General features: G+C 38.8%; 1 protein-coding gene across 1 annotated transcript in view; it reads right to left on the reverse strand.

The window, feature by feature from the left end:
* thsd7ba (thrombospondin, type I, domain containing 7Ba) overlaps positions 1-17,830 on the reverse strand; it is a gene marked incomplete in the record, with an annotated part of 187,892 nt that overhangs the window by 154,126 nt on the left and 15,936 nt on the right. Inside the window, 2 exon segments of the mRNA XM_042218525.1 lie at positions 6,909-7,085; positions 10,355-10,691. Coding sequence (XP_042074459.1) covers positions 6,909-7,068 — 160 coding nt within the window.

The following is a 17,830-nucleotide window of genomic DNA, read 5'->3' on the forward strand; positions in this document are numbered from 1 at the left end:
CCTGCTGGATCTGAGAAATAACTGTGGATTTGTAAACGGACTGTGCTTAGTCTCTATATCACAACACTCTACAGATACCATATTACTTAAAATGAAAACACGTAATAATTATTTTTAAACAACTTGATGAGTCGAAAGAAACCATTGATTCACACATATTTACTGCTATGACACAAACTAATGCATTATACATCGAGCGAGGAGGAAGCCATTAAATAACAGCGTGTGGACAAGTAGCTTTGTTAAATCCTGTTAAAATTCATGGTGAAAAATGATGAAAATGGTTTTTCCTCAGTTTGATGCTATCAAAGTGATTTTTTTATTTTTATTTGAACTTTATTGAATTTTACTGAATTTTATTTTATTTTATGTTTTATTTTTTTATTTATTTTTGCATGTGTGTTGTTGCTGCCTTTGTTTAATTGAGTCATTTCTGTAACTGTGAGACACTTGCTGCTGCCTATCTTGGCCAGGTCTCCCGTGAAAAAGAGATTTTTAATCTCAGTGGGATCTTCCTGGTTAAATAAAGGTTAATAAAATAATAAATAAATATAATGAAGTGAATCCATTCAGTTTATCACAAAGAGACTAGACTACCAGGATTGTCTCTGAATTCACTCACTGAATTAAAAGTTACCTCTTGCCCATTTTACTGATTTGGCTTTTATGGGAATTATGTCGGCTGGATTAAGGAGAAAGATCTGCGTGTACACTTTGAGACTTTGTATTGAAATATAGTGGAGCAAATTTAACTGTTTGTCATCAACATAATAAAAATATATAACTTGCAATAACTGTCATTTTGGGTTTTCAGTTTGGAAGTGCATAAACACGACTTCTGACATGAAATCTCTTGATTTAAAATTATGCTCAGAGTTTACTTCAGTCATTTAGTCTATTTATTAAGAAACGTGATCGGCACATGAATTTAGGAGTTAACACTCTTCAAACACCAATCTGTTTCTAATTGTGTATTGATAAGGGTCTGTCTCTACAGGGAGCTGTTTTTGAGCTCTACAGCACTTGTTACTACACTACAAAAATCACCTTCTTCATGGTTTGAATTCATAATTCAAAAATAATTGAGCTGTCACTTACAGTGTTGTTGACAATATTTTTTTTTTATTGTAAATTCTGCCACTTGTTCATTTTTGATTGTTTTGTTCAAGTCAGTTAATTGACGAGCAGTTTTCTGCAAGTGAGACTGCTCCCTTATTTTCCAAGGGTTTGCCACAGGCCATTTATCCAGGCTTGGTGCCAGTACTGGGAGTGCTGGGTGACCTCATCCATCCATCCATCCATGTTCTGACACTTATCCAGGTTTGGTTCATCGGGGCAGCAGAGAATTCTCTTAGCAGAAAATCACCCCTCTGCCCTCCCTGTTCATCTGGGAGGTCAATGAGGCATTTCCAAGCCAGCCAAGAAATATAATCTCCAGAGTGTGTCCTGGGTCGGCCCCAGGGCCTTCTCCCAGTACCACACGCCTGAAACACCTTGCCTAGGAGGCATCACGGAGGCATACTCTTCAGATGCCCAAACCACTTAACTCTTCTCCAGAAATTGACAACTTGTCATGATGGAGTGGGTTGTATGTTTATGTTTGTCACTGGTGGGGTTAAGTGGTCTTGGGTGAAGAAACAGAATAAGATTGATTGACCTCTATGCCGACATGGAGATCAAGCGATCAAGTGACATGGGCCTGGGACAGGGTTACCAGGTTGTCACTCTAGATCCAGGTCTGGTAGCTTTAACACATTGGACCCAGTCAGGCATAACCTAAAAGTGCTAATGGGTCTGCCATCCACCCACAGGAGTTCAGTGTACTGTGGATTGGCTGCTGGTCAGGTGCAGAGTCATTTGTGACATAATTAACAACAGTATTAAACAACAAAGGAGCCAACGTAAAATAAAAGTTTGTATAACATGGTGTTGGTAAAAGTATGCATTATATATTTTCAACTTCATGTAATTTTGTTTGAGAGCAGTCCTTCAACTCTTATTGTTTAGCTGAAAAAAACAAGTGTAATTTAACAGCATTACTAACTCATGTTATCACTTGACTCGCGGGGAAATGATCTGTTTTATTGAATTAGGAAGCTGTGTTTGCAAAAGAGACTTGACCTCCTCCAGATGAGCCACGATTTTAGGTTTTAGGGAACAAATGACCATTATTATTTCTAATGCTGATTAGAAATACATAAAATCTAATTACATCCCTGTCAGCTTTGGTAGTGAAGCTGATCATTTGTGAGTAATAAGCGCAACATGATATTTATGTAGCATGGATAATGCACTAATGGGTGAGTGGTTTTGCTTTGTTGTTTGCAAACATATAAGATTGCCTGGTGTTGGCTACTACACTCGACCTCCTGTTGGAGCTTTCAGTTCAGCAGCATCCTATAATGCTTTTTCCACCCTAAAACAAATTAGTGTGGTAGAAAAAGATCAATATTGCTTAGAAGTGAGGTTTTTTTCATGTTGTTATCAGTCTCTCTAATATTCATTTGAAGGGGGTTAAATTGCCTTATGCTAAAAGCAGCATCCTGCCTTTTCTTAGGATGGTTAGTCTGTGCTATTGTGTGTTTATTAATGTTTAATGTGAGAGTGACATTTCCAGTTTTGATCCCATTTTTGAAAAACATCTTTTTTGAGCTACTTAGCGAGGCTACAACCCCAAAACCGTCACAGAATACTGGAGCCTAGCAGCATACCTAGATGAAATACAATAACGGCTTTCATAGATGTATCTAGATATTTTGAAGTATAAATAACTGTATGTTCAAGGTGGAATGGCTGAAATCATGCACTCCAAATGGGTTGTGGACTATTTGGATTCATCTTCTGTGAGTAATCAGGTTACAGTGGGTGCTTGTGAATAGATTCTCTGATTTCCAAAAAGCTTTTCTTTTTTCCTTTTGAGCACGTAATTTGTCATTTTCAACTTATCTTCTTTGTCAAGGTCCTTTTGAATCAGTGCTACTGGTCACACCAGAGTATCTACTGTTTGTGTTATTCCCTGTTGCTACTTACAAAACTTCAAATGAGCACATCTCTAGCTAGTACTGCGCATAATAATTACTGTGCATATTTATGATGCACTCTTGAATGTCCCCCTTATCAGGCCAACTTTTGATGCCCAGTAAAAAAAAGGAAAACAATTTAACTACCTACACGCCATAGGACTGACTATAGAAGTAATAACTAACAGGTTGATTTGTTTGTGTCTGCAAAAGAAAACTACTGCAACTGAGTGTAACCTGATACTGTTGAACTGCAACATCTTATCAACTGATGTTAACTGCTTCAAAATACATTTGCCTAATGTGTGTGTGTGTTTTTTTCTTTGCCACGGTAAATCAAAAAAAGACCTCTGTAAATTATTCAGTGCCATTTGGTTAAAAGTGAATCCCCAAAGATTTGATCCTTGCACACTGCCTCCTTTGAGCTTATTTTTGAGAAACAACAGAAGCTCTGTGCAGCAGTGATGTTTGATTTCAGCTTTGATGGTGCAACAGTGTGGTGAAATTGCAAATAAATACACTCAGACCCTGAAATGAAATGTAAATGTTGCCTGACTGTATCAAAGCACATATGAGTTTATTTTTTCTTACAGTCAAACATCTCACATATGCAGCACTGTAATGATTGTTTTAACCATAGCTCGTCAGCAAATCCATTGGGTCCCTATATTTATACGGGAATTAAGTGGGATCAACTAAGGTGATTATGTACTGTTGATTTCAAGTTGAATTTTAAATGCATCTGTGCTGTTTTTGGAGGAGTTTGGATTTGTTATTCTTACACAACTTTAGAACTTTTCTTCTTTTAAAGTCTTTTGACTTTAAAACAATGTGCACCTGAAAGTCTCCCCATCATCCTTTGTTTTTTGGGAGCTTGAAGAAAACAGACATTTGAAAACAATGCCAACTGAATCTCTTAGGTTTCTTTAACGTGATTCTCCAAGTTCCGTTAGCTCACATTGTTTTTTAAAAAATTATTCTACCCAAGTTCAATTAAGTCACATTTTTAAAGCAGCAGGGACTCTTACGCTTTTAAGCTGAACCAATTTAAGATGATTTACAGACTGGATCCTGGGGCTTCAGCCCCGTAAGTCCTTTAAATAATCCAGGAGCGGCTGAGATATCTCTCATTAAGGAAAACCTTTATTGATTTCTCAATCTTTTGAAAATCATTGCCCTTCAGCTGAATCTTCCTGCTGAAGGTTCCCACATAATTTAGATGAAGAGTAGATTACATCCTGGAGTTTTTCAGCAGACTCCAGCCAACAATATAATAAAATAATATTTTGTGTAATAAAAAAAGGAGGAAGAACTAAGAGGTGTAAATAGGGAAATAATATTAGTTAAAAAATAGAAAATGCAGTCTCCAGTGTACTGTTAAAATACATCAGAATGGTAAATGGTCTGTATTTGTATAGCGCTTTTCTAGTCCCTAAGGACCCCAAAGCGCTTTACACAACCAGTCATCCACCCATTCACACACACATTCACACACTGGTGATGGCAAGCTACATTGTAGCCACAGCCACCCTGGGGCGCACTGACAGAGGCGAGGCTGCCGGACACTGGCGCCACCGGACCCTCTGACCACCACCAGTAGGCAACGGGTGAAGTGTGTCGCCCAATGACACAACGACCGAGACTGTCCAAGCCGGGGCTCAAACCGGCAACCTTCCAATTACAAGGCGAACTCCCAACTCTTGAGCCACAATCGCCCCAGAATACCAATGTTGTCTTCTTCTTCTGGGATTTAAAGACATATCAATTTCCTGAACTAGCTTGGTCCTCAAGTCAAAGAAGGAAAATGAAAACTTAAATGAGGGTGTCGTTTTATTTTTGTTTTTTAGAAAGAAAATAAACAAGCTTTGATGTATAATAGAAATCATTTGGGATGAACGCTAACACGTACCCAGGAAGACAGTTTTCTTGTTTCTTTACTATAAAAAAAAAGACAAATACATTTTGAGAGCTAAATCCCAACACCTTAGACCCTCTTTGGAACAGTTACGTTAATCTCAGTGATGACAACTGAAAACTTGGAAAAGAAGCCCTTACTTACTGCAGTAGACTAAAGCTGACACCGGATGAGCACAGTGGCATGTTTAAAAGCAGATGCTTAAATAAATCCTACTTAAAATGCTCCACTCACGATATCTGCATTCTGATGCAAACAGGACTATGACCCTGGAAATGTGGCACTGACTGCCAGGAAAGTTATCTATAGATGTTAAAGGGAATTTCTTTTAGCAATTTATTTTAAGGGTGAAATAATAATGCCATTAGCAGCAGTGTCTCACTGTTCTATTTTGTTCTTCAAGACACTGATGAAGGTCAAGCTTAAATAGCTCCAGCTCCCTGTTTCAGCCTGAGACTCGCAGCTTAGCCACAGCTCTGGGAACTGGCTCACACAAAAGACTTACCCCACAATGCTGCTGGCCTAGATAGACACGCCAGACATACAAAAGGGTGGCTGTGCTAATTGAGAACAGATCTTTGCTACAATGACAATTCCTAAAGAAAAAGATTTGCCTGTCAGCTAAATTAAGTATTCAAATGGTTCCTGTCAATATTTGCCAACATGAACCTAATAGTCTGAGTTAAGACATTAAGCTTGGAGCCGCTGCCGACATTAAGACAAATATGTGGCTCACATCAATGACATTCATCAGCACAATACAATGCGAATACAGTAAGTGTTCAATCTGTGTTTGTTCGACTCGAGTTTGTGTCGTTCCGCAGTTCAAATCAAAGCATTGTGATAACAGCAGTTTGAGACGAACAGTTTTCCTGCAGTCAAACAGACATTAGGAGGATTTATTCAGAGGTGAGGTATGTTAAGTTTGAGATTCCCTTTCTTCTTTGTAAATTGATTTTCATTTCCATTTAAGAAACAACTTATAAGCCATCTTAGCTCTGAAAGGATGTCAAATCCTCACACTTGGTGTTCCGGTTACATCCGTTTTGAACATAAGCTCTTTCAAGTGAAATTAATCAATCTCTTTATCACTTGGGCAGTGTCATTACCCAACCACAGAGTGAGAAATGAAAGTGCTAATCGCACAGCAAGTGGGGCTTTTGTGTGGGAAGGCCAAATTTTCCTCCTCAAGCTGCTTTGCAAATGCATTTTCAATTGAATTGGTGAAGCGAACAAAGGATGAATTCTGAGTTTGCCTCAAAATTCTTGTTAAAAAAGAATGACATCAGCTTACACTACAGGTTTCCAAAAGGTGATTAATTTACAAAAATGTTAATAATTTGCATGGAAATTACCAAATGGATGCATAAATAACACACAGGAGATGTAAAACACATTTTAGGTGTGAGTGCATGTGAATGTGTGTGAATAAGGGATTTGTACAGCTCAATACGCAGCATGTTTTCCATTACAACAATGTGTACTATATATAACTGGGGCCATAAATTCACTAAGCATGCCAGGAAGACTATTTCATATGCCTCAATATCTTAATAACCATGCCACTCTGCTGTAACAACTGTAGCTGTCCTTGTCATTTTGGGGCTGTGAGTGAATACTCTACAAGAAAAAAAAAAAAAGCATTATTATTCTCTTCACCCCAGGCACTTGAGCCTGAAGGCTTGATGATGTCCAACTGCAGTCCAATGTGTGTCAAAAAAAGAAGGAATATTTTCCCCACAAAACTGGTTTCACTGAAAATGCATGTGTGCAAATGTGTGCTTCCACGTGCTGCGTATCTTATCGCCATGATCCTCAACAGGTTCAAAGAGATTTGACTTTTTAAATTACCATTAAGAACAAAATTATGTTGTTTTACATGCAAGCAGGTGGATTGCATATCTTAATTTAAATATAAGTCAAAACAGGACCTTTATTAATGCACTTGTAATAAGATAGAATAAATATTTTACCTGCTTTCCATGAAAAATGGTGGTCTCTAGGATACACGTTGTCTAAACGGACAGATATGGAAAAGAGAGACAAGAGGAGGAAGAGGCTTAGGTAGCTCCCAGCTTGCCGTGTCCAGGCAATGACCCCAAAGTCATCTTTTAGAGTCATAGTCCAGCCCATTGCTTCCTCTCTTACTCCTGTGGGAGGAAAATGAAATTCATCATCAGCTCATTCATAAATATGATCAGAAACCTTGGCCACCTTCCCACTGAATCCTCCAGCCCAGAAATGTAATATTAGGTGTCACTTTCCAAGTCCATCAGACTTTTTCACACATGGATCATAGTGCCGGATGGATAAGATTTGACTTGTAAAACAGCTTTGCTGTTGTAGTTGATAGTTGTGGGATACTATGGCTTCTTCTCCACCTACATAGATCAAAAATAATTAGACAGAGTGGCAAGAGTATCTCAGCGTCCCAAAGGAGGTGTGGAAACAAGCACTGATGGAAGGCAAGGCTCTAAGCTTGGAGTAATACAGGGTATTAGTACCTTTTTATTGCAGCTCATTTATTCCTATCTCCTGCTACTGTGATTCGTGTCCTAGGAGTGTTAAGGATTAGTCCTGGATTCACTAGGCCTCTAATTGTGTTGCACCAACAGCAAAATTAATGAATATGAAATTAAATCTGTAACACCTTATGCTTTGAAAGACTGGTGTTCATGACTGCAGTGATTCATTTTCCAAAAACAATTTTTGCTACACTGTAGCACTTGGGTATTGAGAGATTTGTTATTATTGACTTATCGTCCCACTGAGCTCCCCTGCAGTTTTTTGACATTCTGTAATCATAAAACATGAGACAAAAGCAATTTCTGCTGCATAGGTTTAGCAAAAAATTGGTCTTAATATCAAATACAGCTGATTTAGGCACCGTGGGAATTTGTAGCACATAAAGAATAGCAAAACATTTTATGTTTATGCAAGCCGAGGTATTAAGCTGGTGATCCACACATCCAATACTAACATCACTGAGAGTTTATTTTATTTCAAAGTCACATCTGTCATGAATTAGATGTAATCTGTGCAACTGTGGTAAGCATTTTCTAATCTACTGATTCTGTACAGGACAAGTTTTTAATTTTTCTTTTGACATTCCACATCAATACAACAGAGAGGCTTTTCTACATTTTGTCCCGATAGTATACGATAGTAAGTATCATAGAGAGTATCTAATGGTAGATTAATTTCTGAGAGGCAGCAGCCATTTGAGATTTAAGATTATTTACACATGGCGTGCCTGTGAAAGCGCTGGCAGCTGAATTATTTTTGCTTGATTTCATTCAGGGAAATTAGATTTTGACTTTGCTGCTTTAGCTATGTTTTGGTGGGGGTAAAATTTGTTTAATGAGAAAGAAATGCTTGGATGGAGATGGCTTGGTGCCCAGAAGTGGGCTGCCAGATGCACAGTTTTTGATGGACTGTCCAATTCTCCTCTGGCTTTGATGTGTTATTCTATAGTCAAAATGGTTTGCTCTTTTTTGTGTGTGTTGGAGGGCTTCAGGCCCAAGGGTTTGGCAATTCAACACATAACTATTGTTTGTATCTATTCTCAATACCAATTTGCCTCATGGGGTTCTGTCAGGCAAAGAACAGCGAGTGCTCTTTTTCACTCCCGCTCTGTCTCCCTCTCCATCTCTTCCACTTTCTCCTTTAAATAACTCATCCACTCTGAAGATAATGTATTCACAATTTTTATTAGAACTGCCTTTGTCTCACATTTTTTGATGGCTAGAAGATGTATTCTACTTGGGTGAGTGAGCAGACCAGTCTGGCACTCACATAGCCATATGCCAATTAGATACCTCTGGTTGCTGATTACTAGCCATTCTCTTGGGCTGCACTGCTCTGGAAGCCATACCTGACTGCACCTATATTACACGCACCCTCCAGCCACTCTAATTTGACTATGCACAGGACAAGCAGCACTCTTCTTGGGCTGACAGACCATGTCACAACTGATTGGAAAACATGGTCTTGAACACAAACAAGCAATGGAAACAAGCATGACCCCAAGGCATGCCAGTTTTGTTTTTCAAAGTACAAAAAGGTAGACAATCGAGATTACTCTACTGTAAGATATCTTTGTGAGAATCAGCAGCAATTGTGCTCATCCAGCCAGCGCATCTCAGAATGGGTGAGTAATACAGGCTATCCTGAAAATCTTAAAAAAGAAAAGCTCTTAAGCTGCTAAATATCTGGGTCAAAGGAATCATGCTAGGCTCTCAGTGGCCGTAGAAAACCTGGCAAACAGCAGCAAGGCTCAGATGCTGGTGTGAGTCTTATTAGATACTCCACGATCTGATGGAATGCAATCTGCTCCTCTGTCTCCTGTGGTCCTTGTTTGGGGCTCACTCATTGAATTCAGCGAGAAAAACCCTGCAGCTAGCATAAGGGAGCAGATGAGCAACACTCTACACCCCTCCCTTTCACAGGTGGTCACAATAATTAATGTTTGATTAGATGTTTCCAAATGAATGGCAAAAGCTAATTTGGTATGCCAAGGCTCTGAACAATCACCATGCAATCCTCCAGCCTCTCTTTAAATAAGCCAAACACCCTGTTCTGTCTGGAGTGAAAACAAAGGCATTTGATCCCAGTCTGTTTACCAGAGATGCCACCCTCTTCTCTGGATTTCCACATAATTATGTAGCCAACCAGCTCATTCCCGCTTCAGATTCTAAGCTTAAACTCCCATCTATATCGCTGCGCCATTCTTTGTGTGTTGCATCAAGTGGATTCAGGTTAACACAGCTGCGAGTATTTTTTCCACGTTGTAGCGCATGTAATTGTTTTTGATTGGGTTTGGCAATATGAAAACAGAAATCCATCTACATCCAAAGGAGCTGATTTTTGCAGATGTTTTCCTTGGCAGGAATGACCATGACAGCATTGAAAGAATCACAAATGCACAACACATTTTTTTGTATTCCTTTGATCCGAGGCTTATTTTAGCAGTCGGTTTCTTCTGTTTCTGTATAGATTGGTATTTAAAGAGTATTGCACTACATTTGATTCTTTAATTCCTTTGACACCAGGAGTTTTAGTCTATTCAGAACAGTAACAAAGACAGTGCCACTATTATGCTGCCTGAATGGATGGTGACAGCTCATTATATAAAACGTGTTTGTCATTTCCAGAATGTTTAGCTTCTTTTGTATTTTCATTGCAGCTGTAAAACAAAAGAGCACAGATATATAGCTCAAAATGAGTGGAATTCAGTTCAATTTTGATGGAATCTTGGGAGTCAGCATCTTGACAGTTGAGCATTAGTCTCAATCTGATCATAAATTCTGAAAAAAATATTTTTTCCACCCTTAAAATAAAGAAAACGCACATTTGGATAACTAAATTCATAAACAGCTGCACTCTTAATTGGACACCATGCACATGATGTAAAATGTACCTGAGCAAGATGACTGCCAGTCATCCCTTTCGGTGATCTGGTTGTTACAGTAGCAGATGCTTTTTTTTTAGTAGTCCCACCGAAAGCAGGAACAGGGCAGAGGAGGGTCCAAAGATGTTAAGTTTGACGGGGAGAGTAAATCACCTGCACCAGGTCTTCAACCTGAAGCATCATGCAGTGGCTTAATCCTGTGTGAATCAATGTGTTGTGGGCTGGGACTGTGTCACACCTCCAGCAGTGACTGGTATTAACTCCCCGGTGCTGGCTCTGTCAAGCACTCACCCACTGATGTTCCTACTCTGGTTGGCACAAGGCAGCCCGAGCTACTGTAAGGAATCTGAGGAAGACAAAAACAGACAAGGAAAAAAAGAGGCAATGATGTTCACATCTTTCAACTACAGTGCAAAAATCTGACGCCTCATGCAATGACATTTTATTATTTATGTTTCACATGATACACAGTTGATAGCTAGTGAGCTGCAAAAGGTAAGAAGTAATGAATAACAGTGTGAAAATGCAGGGAAGCTCTACAGAGATGCATGACATGAATGCAATGTCTTTTTTTACACACGATCAGCAAATACTGGTCCAGAGGTAGGACTTTGCTGTGATTTATAATCCACTCATCTGTTCTTTCTTATTCGCTCTACTCTTCATCTCAGTGCAAAGATCCCCGAGAAAGTTTCTGTGCATAAGAAAAAAGGATTATTATGTTTCCAGTTTTCAGACGTACTGCTGTTAAAAAGGCGAAGGGCAAGTTGTGCATTATAGCAGCAGGTGAGTTTGCTGTCGACAAATTTTGCATAAATCTGCAAGGTTTGCAGTGATTATTTGTCTATCCCTCAGTCTCCAGGGGGCATGTAAGACAATGACAATTGAGGAGTTGAAGTTGCTTCCCATAATATTCAATGACAACCTGTCAACCCTCTAGCCAAGATCTTTCTGAGAGCTCACCCAGATGGAAATTGAGTCCTATTAACGCCTTCTGACTTTGTCTCAGTGCTTCCATGCTCTCTTATTGACCTTTCTGGTCATACTCCTGAAAACCACGGCTCATAATGACCTGATTTCCCAAGGCCTTTAAGTGCTTTGCCCTGCCATTCCATTGTGGCTCAAATGAGCTTGTCTCTGCAGCTGCACTCCTCCTCCAGCGGGCAACTAACTTAATAAAAGCCAACAAATAGGGTGGAAGAAAGGTACTCCTGGTAGACTGAGAAAAATCAATTGCAAACATTTCAATTTCAAGTATGTACACACAGTTCATTCATTTTTTTATTCAGTCTGTTGTTTATTAGAGTCAAGGTGCATGTGCGACGTATCACTTTCTTACCGCTTGTGAATTTCTGCCTTTAGTTGATAATGAAATAAGTATTTTTGTGTGTGTAAGTATTTAAATCACAACAGTAACCTTAAGATGGACAAAACGGCACTTCGTACAATCCTGGGAGCTTTAAATCGACCACTTTTGTTTTTGCCAATGCAGCTTAAGGGATGTCACTGCCAGTCTGTTAACCAGTGATTCCACCACTTTAGTCCAGACTGAAAAATAACAATTAGTCTGCTCAAACACCTCCCACAAACTTGATGCAGAGTCCTCAGGTGATTAATCTTGCCGACTCCTTATCTAGCACCACAGTGGGGTGAAAATTTAGTGTTTCATTGAAATATCTCATCAACATTTTGACAGAATGGCATCTAATTTAATATACACATTTACATCACACATGAATGAATTCTGATTACCTCATTTCACATTTAGCAATTACAAAGAGTAATTAAACTGGGTGATTAAAATAAATTAGTATCTGCTTTAGCTTAAATAAGTCTAGTAGTTCAAACTCTAGATTATGTATTACCCTAAGCCACCACATCTATTTGACACTGGGTCAGTGCAGTCTCTTCAGCTTTCTCTGCTTAACATCTTCTACCTTTAAGTTAAGCTCAAAGGCAGAAGTGTTTGCCATCCTCTCTCCTGACAACAATTGCCTCCAACCTTAAACCTGCCTTGTGCTTTTCACCTCCCTTCAGGAGCTTACCTCGCCTGGCTTGGCACTGTACTCCAGTCCCACAGCTAAAAGCTCTCTTGACAAGGCAGAGTGTTTGCTCTGCAATGTGTGCAAGTGTGTTTCTTGAAATTATTGAGGTCTGTAAATGACATTAAGGTTGTCTAAAATGTCCATCCCTTGTACAGTATTCTGGTGGTTTTGTCGTTTGCAGAGGTTCACAAAAACTCAATAAAAAAGAGAATAGAAAAAAAAGTAATGATTTCTATCGTCTTTCACAGCTTTTCCAAAAACTGCTAATAAGTACTATTAATACTGTACATGTACTATTACTATAAAAACTGTAAAAGTGGAATTTGCTAATCCCTCCTCAGCTACCTGCCTCACTGCTGGAAGTCAAGACCTTGATATTTTGCTAATATAAACTTAGGACAGATATATATAAAACAAAATAAATGTCTAATGTGTGCTCCAAAAACATCAGCTGATACACTGAACTTGGCCATTCCTTGTGTATTGCCATCTGCTAAATGATTTCTAGTTGCTGTTACATTTTAGAGATAAGACTTTAATCCAAACATTGAATAAATTAAATTCTGCATCTCAAAAGAAGCTCCGCATTTAATGAACAGGCTTGGCAGCATCCACAGACCCAAGCTTTTCACCATATCATAAACCAGTTCCCAGCTCGGTACCTTGGCAGACAAATATCAGAGACAGCTGCACTGCAGAGTCACTAATCACCTCACTAAAACAGACAGTATATTATGCAATGCGTACATGAATTCAGTCCCAGACTGTTAAGATGTTGTATGTGGCAGTATCTGAAAGAGAGAGGTATCTCAATTCTGCCAGCACCTCAAACAGTCTGGCAGCCCAAGCAGCTGCTCCTGAAGCCAGGGTTGTGAACTCAATCAGCTGCATGTTTATCACTGTGGCACCAAACTTACTATGGCTCTTTTTCCCTGCCTCCGTGAGCTATAGATGCAGTGGTATGGCCAGTTAAGCCAGCCAACGGGGGTCACAGTACTGATAACAGGAGAAAAAATACATATATAAATAAGTCACGCCCATAAGTGTCACCAAATAAAGATGAGCTATACAATACCACCCATCTTAATTCTGATCTATTCGTTGATTTTTCGGGTCTTTTTTATCACAATGTGTTGATTGTTTTTCTCAGTTTCTGTATGGTTATTTAAAAAAAAATTACTTTGAGCTGGGCTGGAAATTCAGTGAATGCCTGGAAGATAAATGACAAAGTAAATGTGATCAGACAAAAAATGCTCCATATGATATTTAAATACGCACAAGCTGCAGAGAATCTCTTAATCAAATGAGTTATGTCACATGTAATAGGACATCAGACACACTCTCATACAGAGAGGAAATCTTTTTGCCAGTCTTGTTTTGTTTGGGGAAGTATTTTAGGGGGAGTTTTGGTGTTTGGTGAAGTCTATTTTTAAATTGAGCCTTAATGTGAAGATTTTAGTTCATCAATGTTTCTATATTTCTGTATCTGATGAAAGGAACAATTAAACTAGGCAAAGCTGTAGCCCACAGCTTTCTGAACATACAAGCACCTCTGCTATACTGATCAAAATCAAACCTCTGACAGAAAATAATAATTACTGTGCCTCTAATGTTCATCCAAAAAAAATTGACAGAAATTCATTTGGAAAACTGTCTGATGTATTCTACTGCTGAAGGTAAAAGGACACCTTTGGGCATCAAAGTGGTTTTAGGCATGTAAAACCTGTTAAATTTCACCGGTAGATATTCATACACCTTTTAATTGTTCACAGATTTCCTTGTTCAAAGTGAATCAATGGCCTTTAGAAAAAAAATTATTCCAATTGATGTAATGCCTAACACAAAGCCACAGAGTATTGTGTTGATAGCCAGATAATTCTCACAGAATATTTTCTTCACACCATAAATATTTCATCGCAGACATGAAAAAGGACCTCGACAATGTCAAATTAGCACAACCAGAGCCAGCTGCAAAATAATGAGCTTTTCCCCATTTACTGATGCGAACATTTTTGATAAGAATAAGATAAGTCTCCCTCAAAAACACTGTAAAGAGCTTAAGTTGCCTCACTGTACACTGTTAATTCCAGTAGCTTTCGTGGCTTACTTACATTACTTACCTTTGTTTGGAAATGAAGAATATACTAGCTTGTATTGAGTTGCAGTTTACTCATTGTTGTGGAGCAATGTTAAACAAATTGAGTGACAACAAAGGAAACAATGACATTGTTTCATAGGGAGAAAAGAAACTGCATTAAACTGTGCTGAATCTGCCAAACAGATGGAGGAGGAGAAGAGCAGCAAATTTGCGATTGCTTTGTTAACTTCAAATCTAAATTGTGTATTGTGGACAGATGTGGAGAGCTAGAAACCCAATGGCCTGTTTGAAGTTCGCCACCTAAAGCGTATTCATGGTGCATTGTAATGTAAATTCTCCACAGACGAGTCAAGAGATTAGGATCATATCTGACAATTATTTTAAGTATAATTTGTATAGAACGTGACTGTTTCTATAAGAGCCTGACTTCACTCCACAGATTGTTCTCCCATTATTATATTGAACTTGCATGGCTGAAACTATTTCTGTAATATTGTAAGTAAATTAGGATGTGGATGAAATGGCCCAATAACAACATTTAAGTTAAGAGCCTAAATCCTGCAGATTGTGAGTATAAACTCATGTAAAACTTAAATTGCTATTTTAAATTGTTGAAAATTTACATTATTTTATGAGCGGTTTTGTTCGTTACTGCTGATTACAATAAACCTATGAGTTTTCCTTTCTCCAGGCAGTAGTTGTTAGCTCAAACAAGATGGCTCTTTTACTGTTTTTGGAAGTTTTTTGTGCTATTGAATGTTTCATGATGTTGTAATCCATTTGTTCATTGTTTAGTTCTGCAAGCCAGATTTCACAGACAAGTGCGCCATTGTACTGCAAGGCCTCCCTGTACTACGTCGTGATGATCTTCATAACATCTACAACACTGATAAGTTTTTATAGTTGCATTTTAAAAGAGCGAACAGAGTTGCAGTGAAGTTTGTTTGGAATTTGCAAGTTTTACCAAGAGCTAGAAGTTAATACTAATTGTACAGTTGTGAAGTATGTATGTACAGTATGAAGGTTTGTTTTTTATTTTAGTATCTTTGTGAAGCACGTCAGGGTTTTACTTCAGGGTTTCCGTGAGGATGACAGAAGGGGGACACCGCAGGGGAGAAGAAAAAAGAGGAAGCACCAAATTACAGCTGACTTCATTCATATACAACGGTGATACCACCCTGGTGGATGGACTGAGGTGACTGTTGCAGTGAATTGGTGCTATATTAATTTAATTTAATTGGGTAACAAATAAACATGTGAAAAACCTGATTTCTCAAGCTGTCGTTTCTTCACATGTTACTATGAACAGTTGTCTAATAATTGCATTTATGAAGCAGGCTTCTGAGAGTGAGGACGCCTGGGGTCTGTTGCAGGTGCAGCCTGTCACTGGTGAAGCTGTGCTCATCTCTCCAAATCATTTTCGCCTTGATCAAGGGTCTTTCTATAAGAGATATATTAATGGATGTTTTCAAGAAGCTGCCTCAAGTAGTTTGCCTCTTGTTTGGGATTTTAGTGCTTTTTGCTTGGACTAACCTAAAGACTTATTCATTCAAATGACGCTTGGAAGAGACTCCTACCAACACATGTTTTAAATTACAAGCTTGGTCACTGTACTTTCCCACTTCAGGAGTCCACATGGCCTCCTGAAGTGGTTTTAAACCATTACATGTGAAACTACATCAGGTTTTGTGCACTTTTATGTCTAAATAAATTAAACCCGTTTTCTGCATTTCGCACCTCTCCTACAACTGATATTGCCATAAAAAGTGTCACACATAACTTTCATACTGACTACTGATACCTCCACTTGTGTAAATTACATTTTCAGATGAGCATTGTCACTTGTTTTAGGAAGGAGAGAAATAAAATACGTGTCTGTCTTTATGCGTTTATTTTTGGAGGAAGGCTCGTTTTTGTTATTCTTCCTCTGTGGATTTCTGACGCACTTGAATAACACAAGTAACACTTGCTTCTTTTTTTTTTTAAGTGAATAAGGCTGCATGAGATTTTTTGTCAAGGTTAATTTACACTTTACTGAGAGGGTATCGCTCATGCATGGCAACTATGATTTGGTTCATGTTACAGGTAGGTCATTCTCAATCAAGTTAAAGGTGCTGACAGTATGTGCAAAACAGAGCAAAAAAATGCACAAATAAATAAGGATTTGGTGCAGAAACAGAAACTCTAAAAGCCAATGTGTGAAATGTTTGAAGCAGATCAGGGAAATATTCTACAAAAGGCAGCGATAGATGCTGAAGCTGAAAGAGGAAAAAAACGTTTCCTGGATAATCGGATTTGTTTTGTGCAGCTGTTCCACCTGGCCTCCCAGCCTCCACCGCCCCTTCATTAAAAAAGCTTATAATTATCTCAGCCGTGGCTGTAATCCTGGTCACTCCATCTCCCCTTTTCAATTGATAGGCACATCTCGTGGGACTAGGGTATGCAGGTGAGTGTGTCTGAGTCCCGACTGCTTAGGATCCGGAGGGGATTGTCGCACAGAAAGGGAGCCATCAGTGTGAGCAAGAGAAGTAGCGTGACGGCGTCAGGATTAATTTCGAGGAGGCCTGGTTGCTGAGGTTGGCTGATAACATGGGTCAGCAGCTGCAGAGACACCTGGACCCTGAAGCCACGAATGTTACCCTGGAAAATAACTGTTAATGTACTGAGAGCTGTGTGCATTTATCTGCGTGTGTCCAAGTGTGTGTTTGTGTGTGTCCAAGTGTATGTATGTAGTAAAGGTAGAGGAGGAGCTGATACCTGCCTAGCCTGCAGAAGATGTCCAGAGATGGTTGAAACCTGTAAAAAGTCAATTATACAGAGGGGAAAAATGTGGAGAAGAGGGGAACCATGGGTGAAATTAAAAGCCTGCTTCTTGTGATAAGTGGTGATGATGGGAAGTCTGTTCTTTTTTGTAAGTGGTAATCTGGGGTGGTGTAAAAAAATGTCAAAATGTTCCAGCGTGTTGAGGAAAGAAGAGGTTGCACGCTGTGTGAAAGAGGAAACCGAAAATGTAGCATTCTAGTTTGACACAGGACTTGATTTTCTTTGCAAAAATTAAATCAGTGTTAACAGTTAACAAAAAAAAAAAAAAAACAGGCTTTGCTGGTTTTAGTGTCTATGACTATATCAAAGAATACTCTGTCATATGCTCAGTACATCCTGCAATTGGCCAATATCAGCTAAAGAAGAGAGCTGCTCCACTGCAGGTGAACTTTGCTTTTAAATTCATCTTTGAATTTGATATTTTCAGAGTCAAGATTTTTAAGACTGTCATAATAAGTCATTGGGAACAAGTCAAAGGACAAATAGATTACAAATGCTCAAAATAAGATCTGTAAGACT

The sequence above is a fragment of the Haplochromis burtoni genome, unplaced genomic scaffold (assembly GCF_018398535.1).
Source record: "Haplochromis burtoni strain Fernald_Lab_line unplaced genomic scaffold, NCSU_Asbu1 Contig_20, whole genome shotgun sequence".
In the NCBI taxonomy this organism is placed as follows: domain Eukaryota; kingdom Metazoa; phylum Chordata; class Actinopteri; order Cichliformes; family Cichlidae; genus Haplochromis; species Haplochromis burtoni.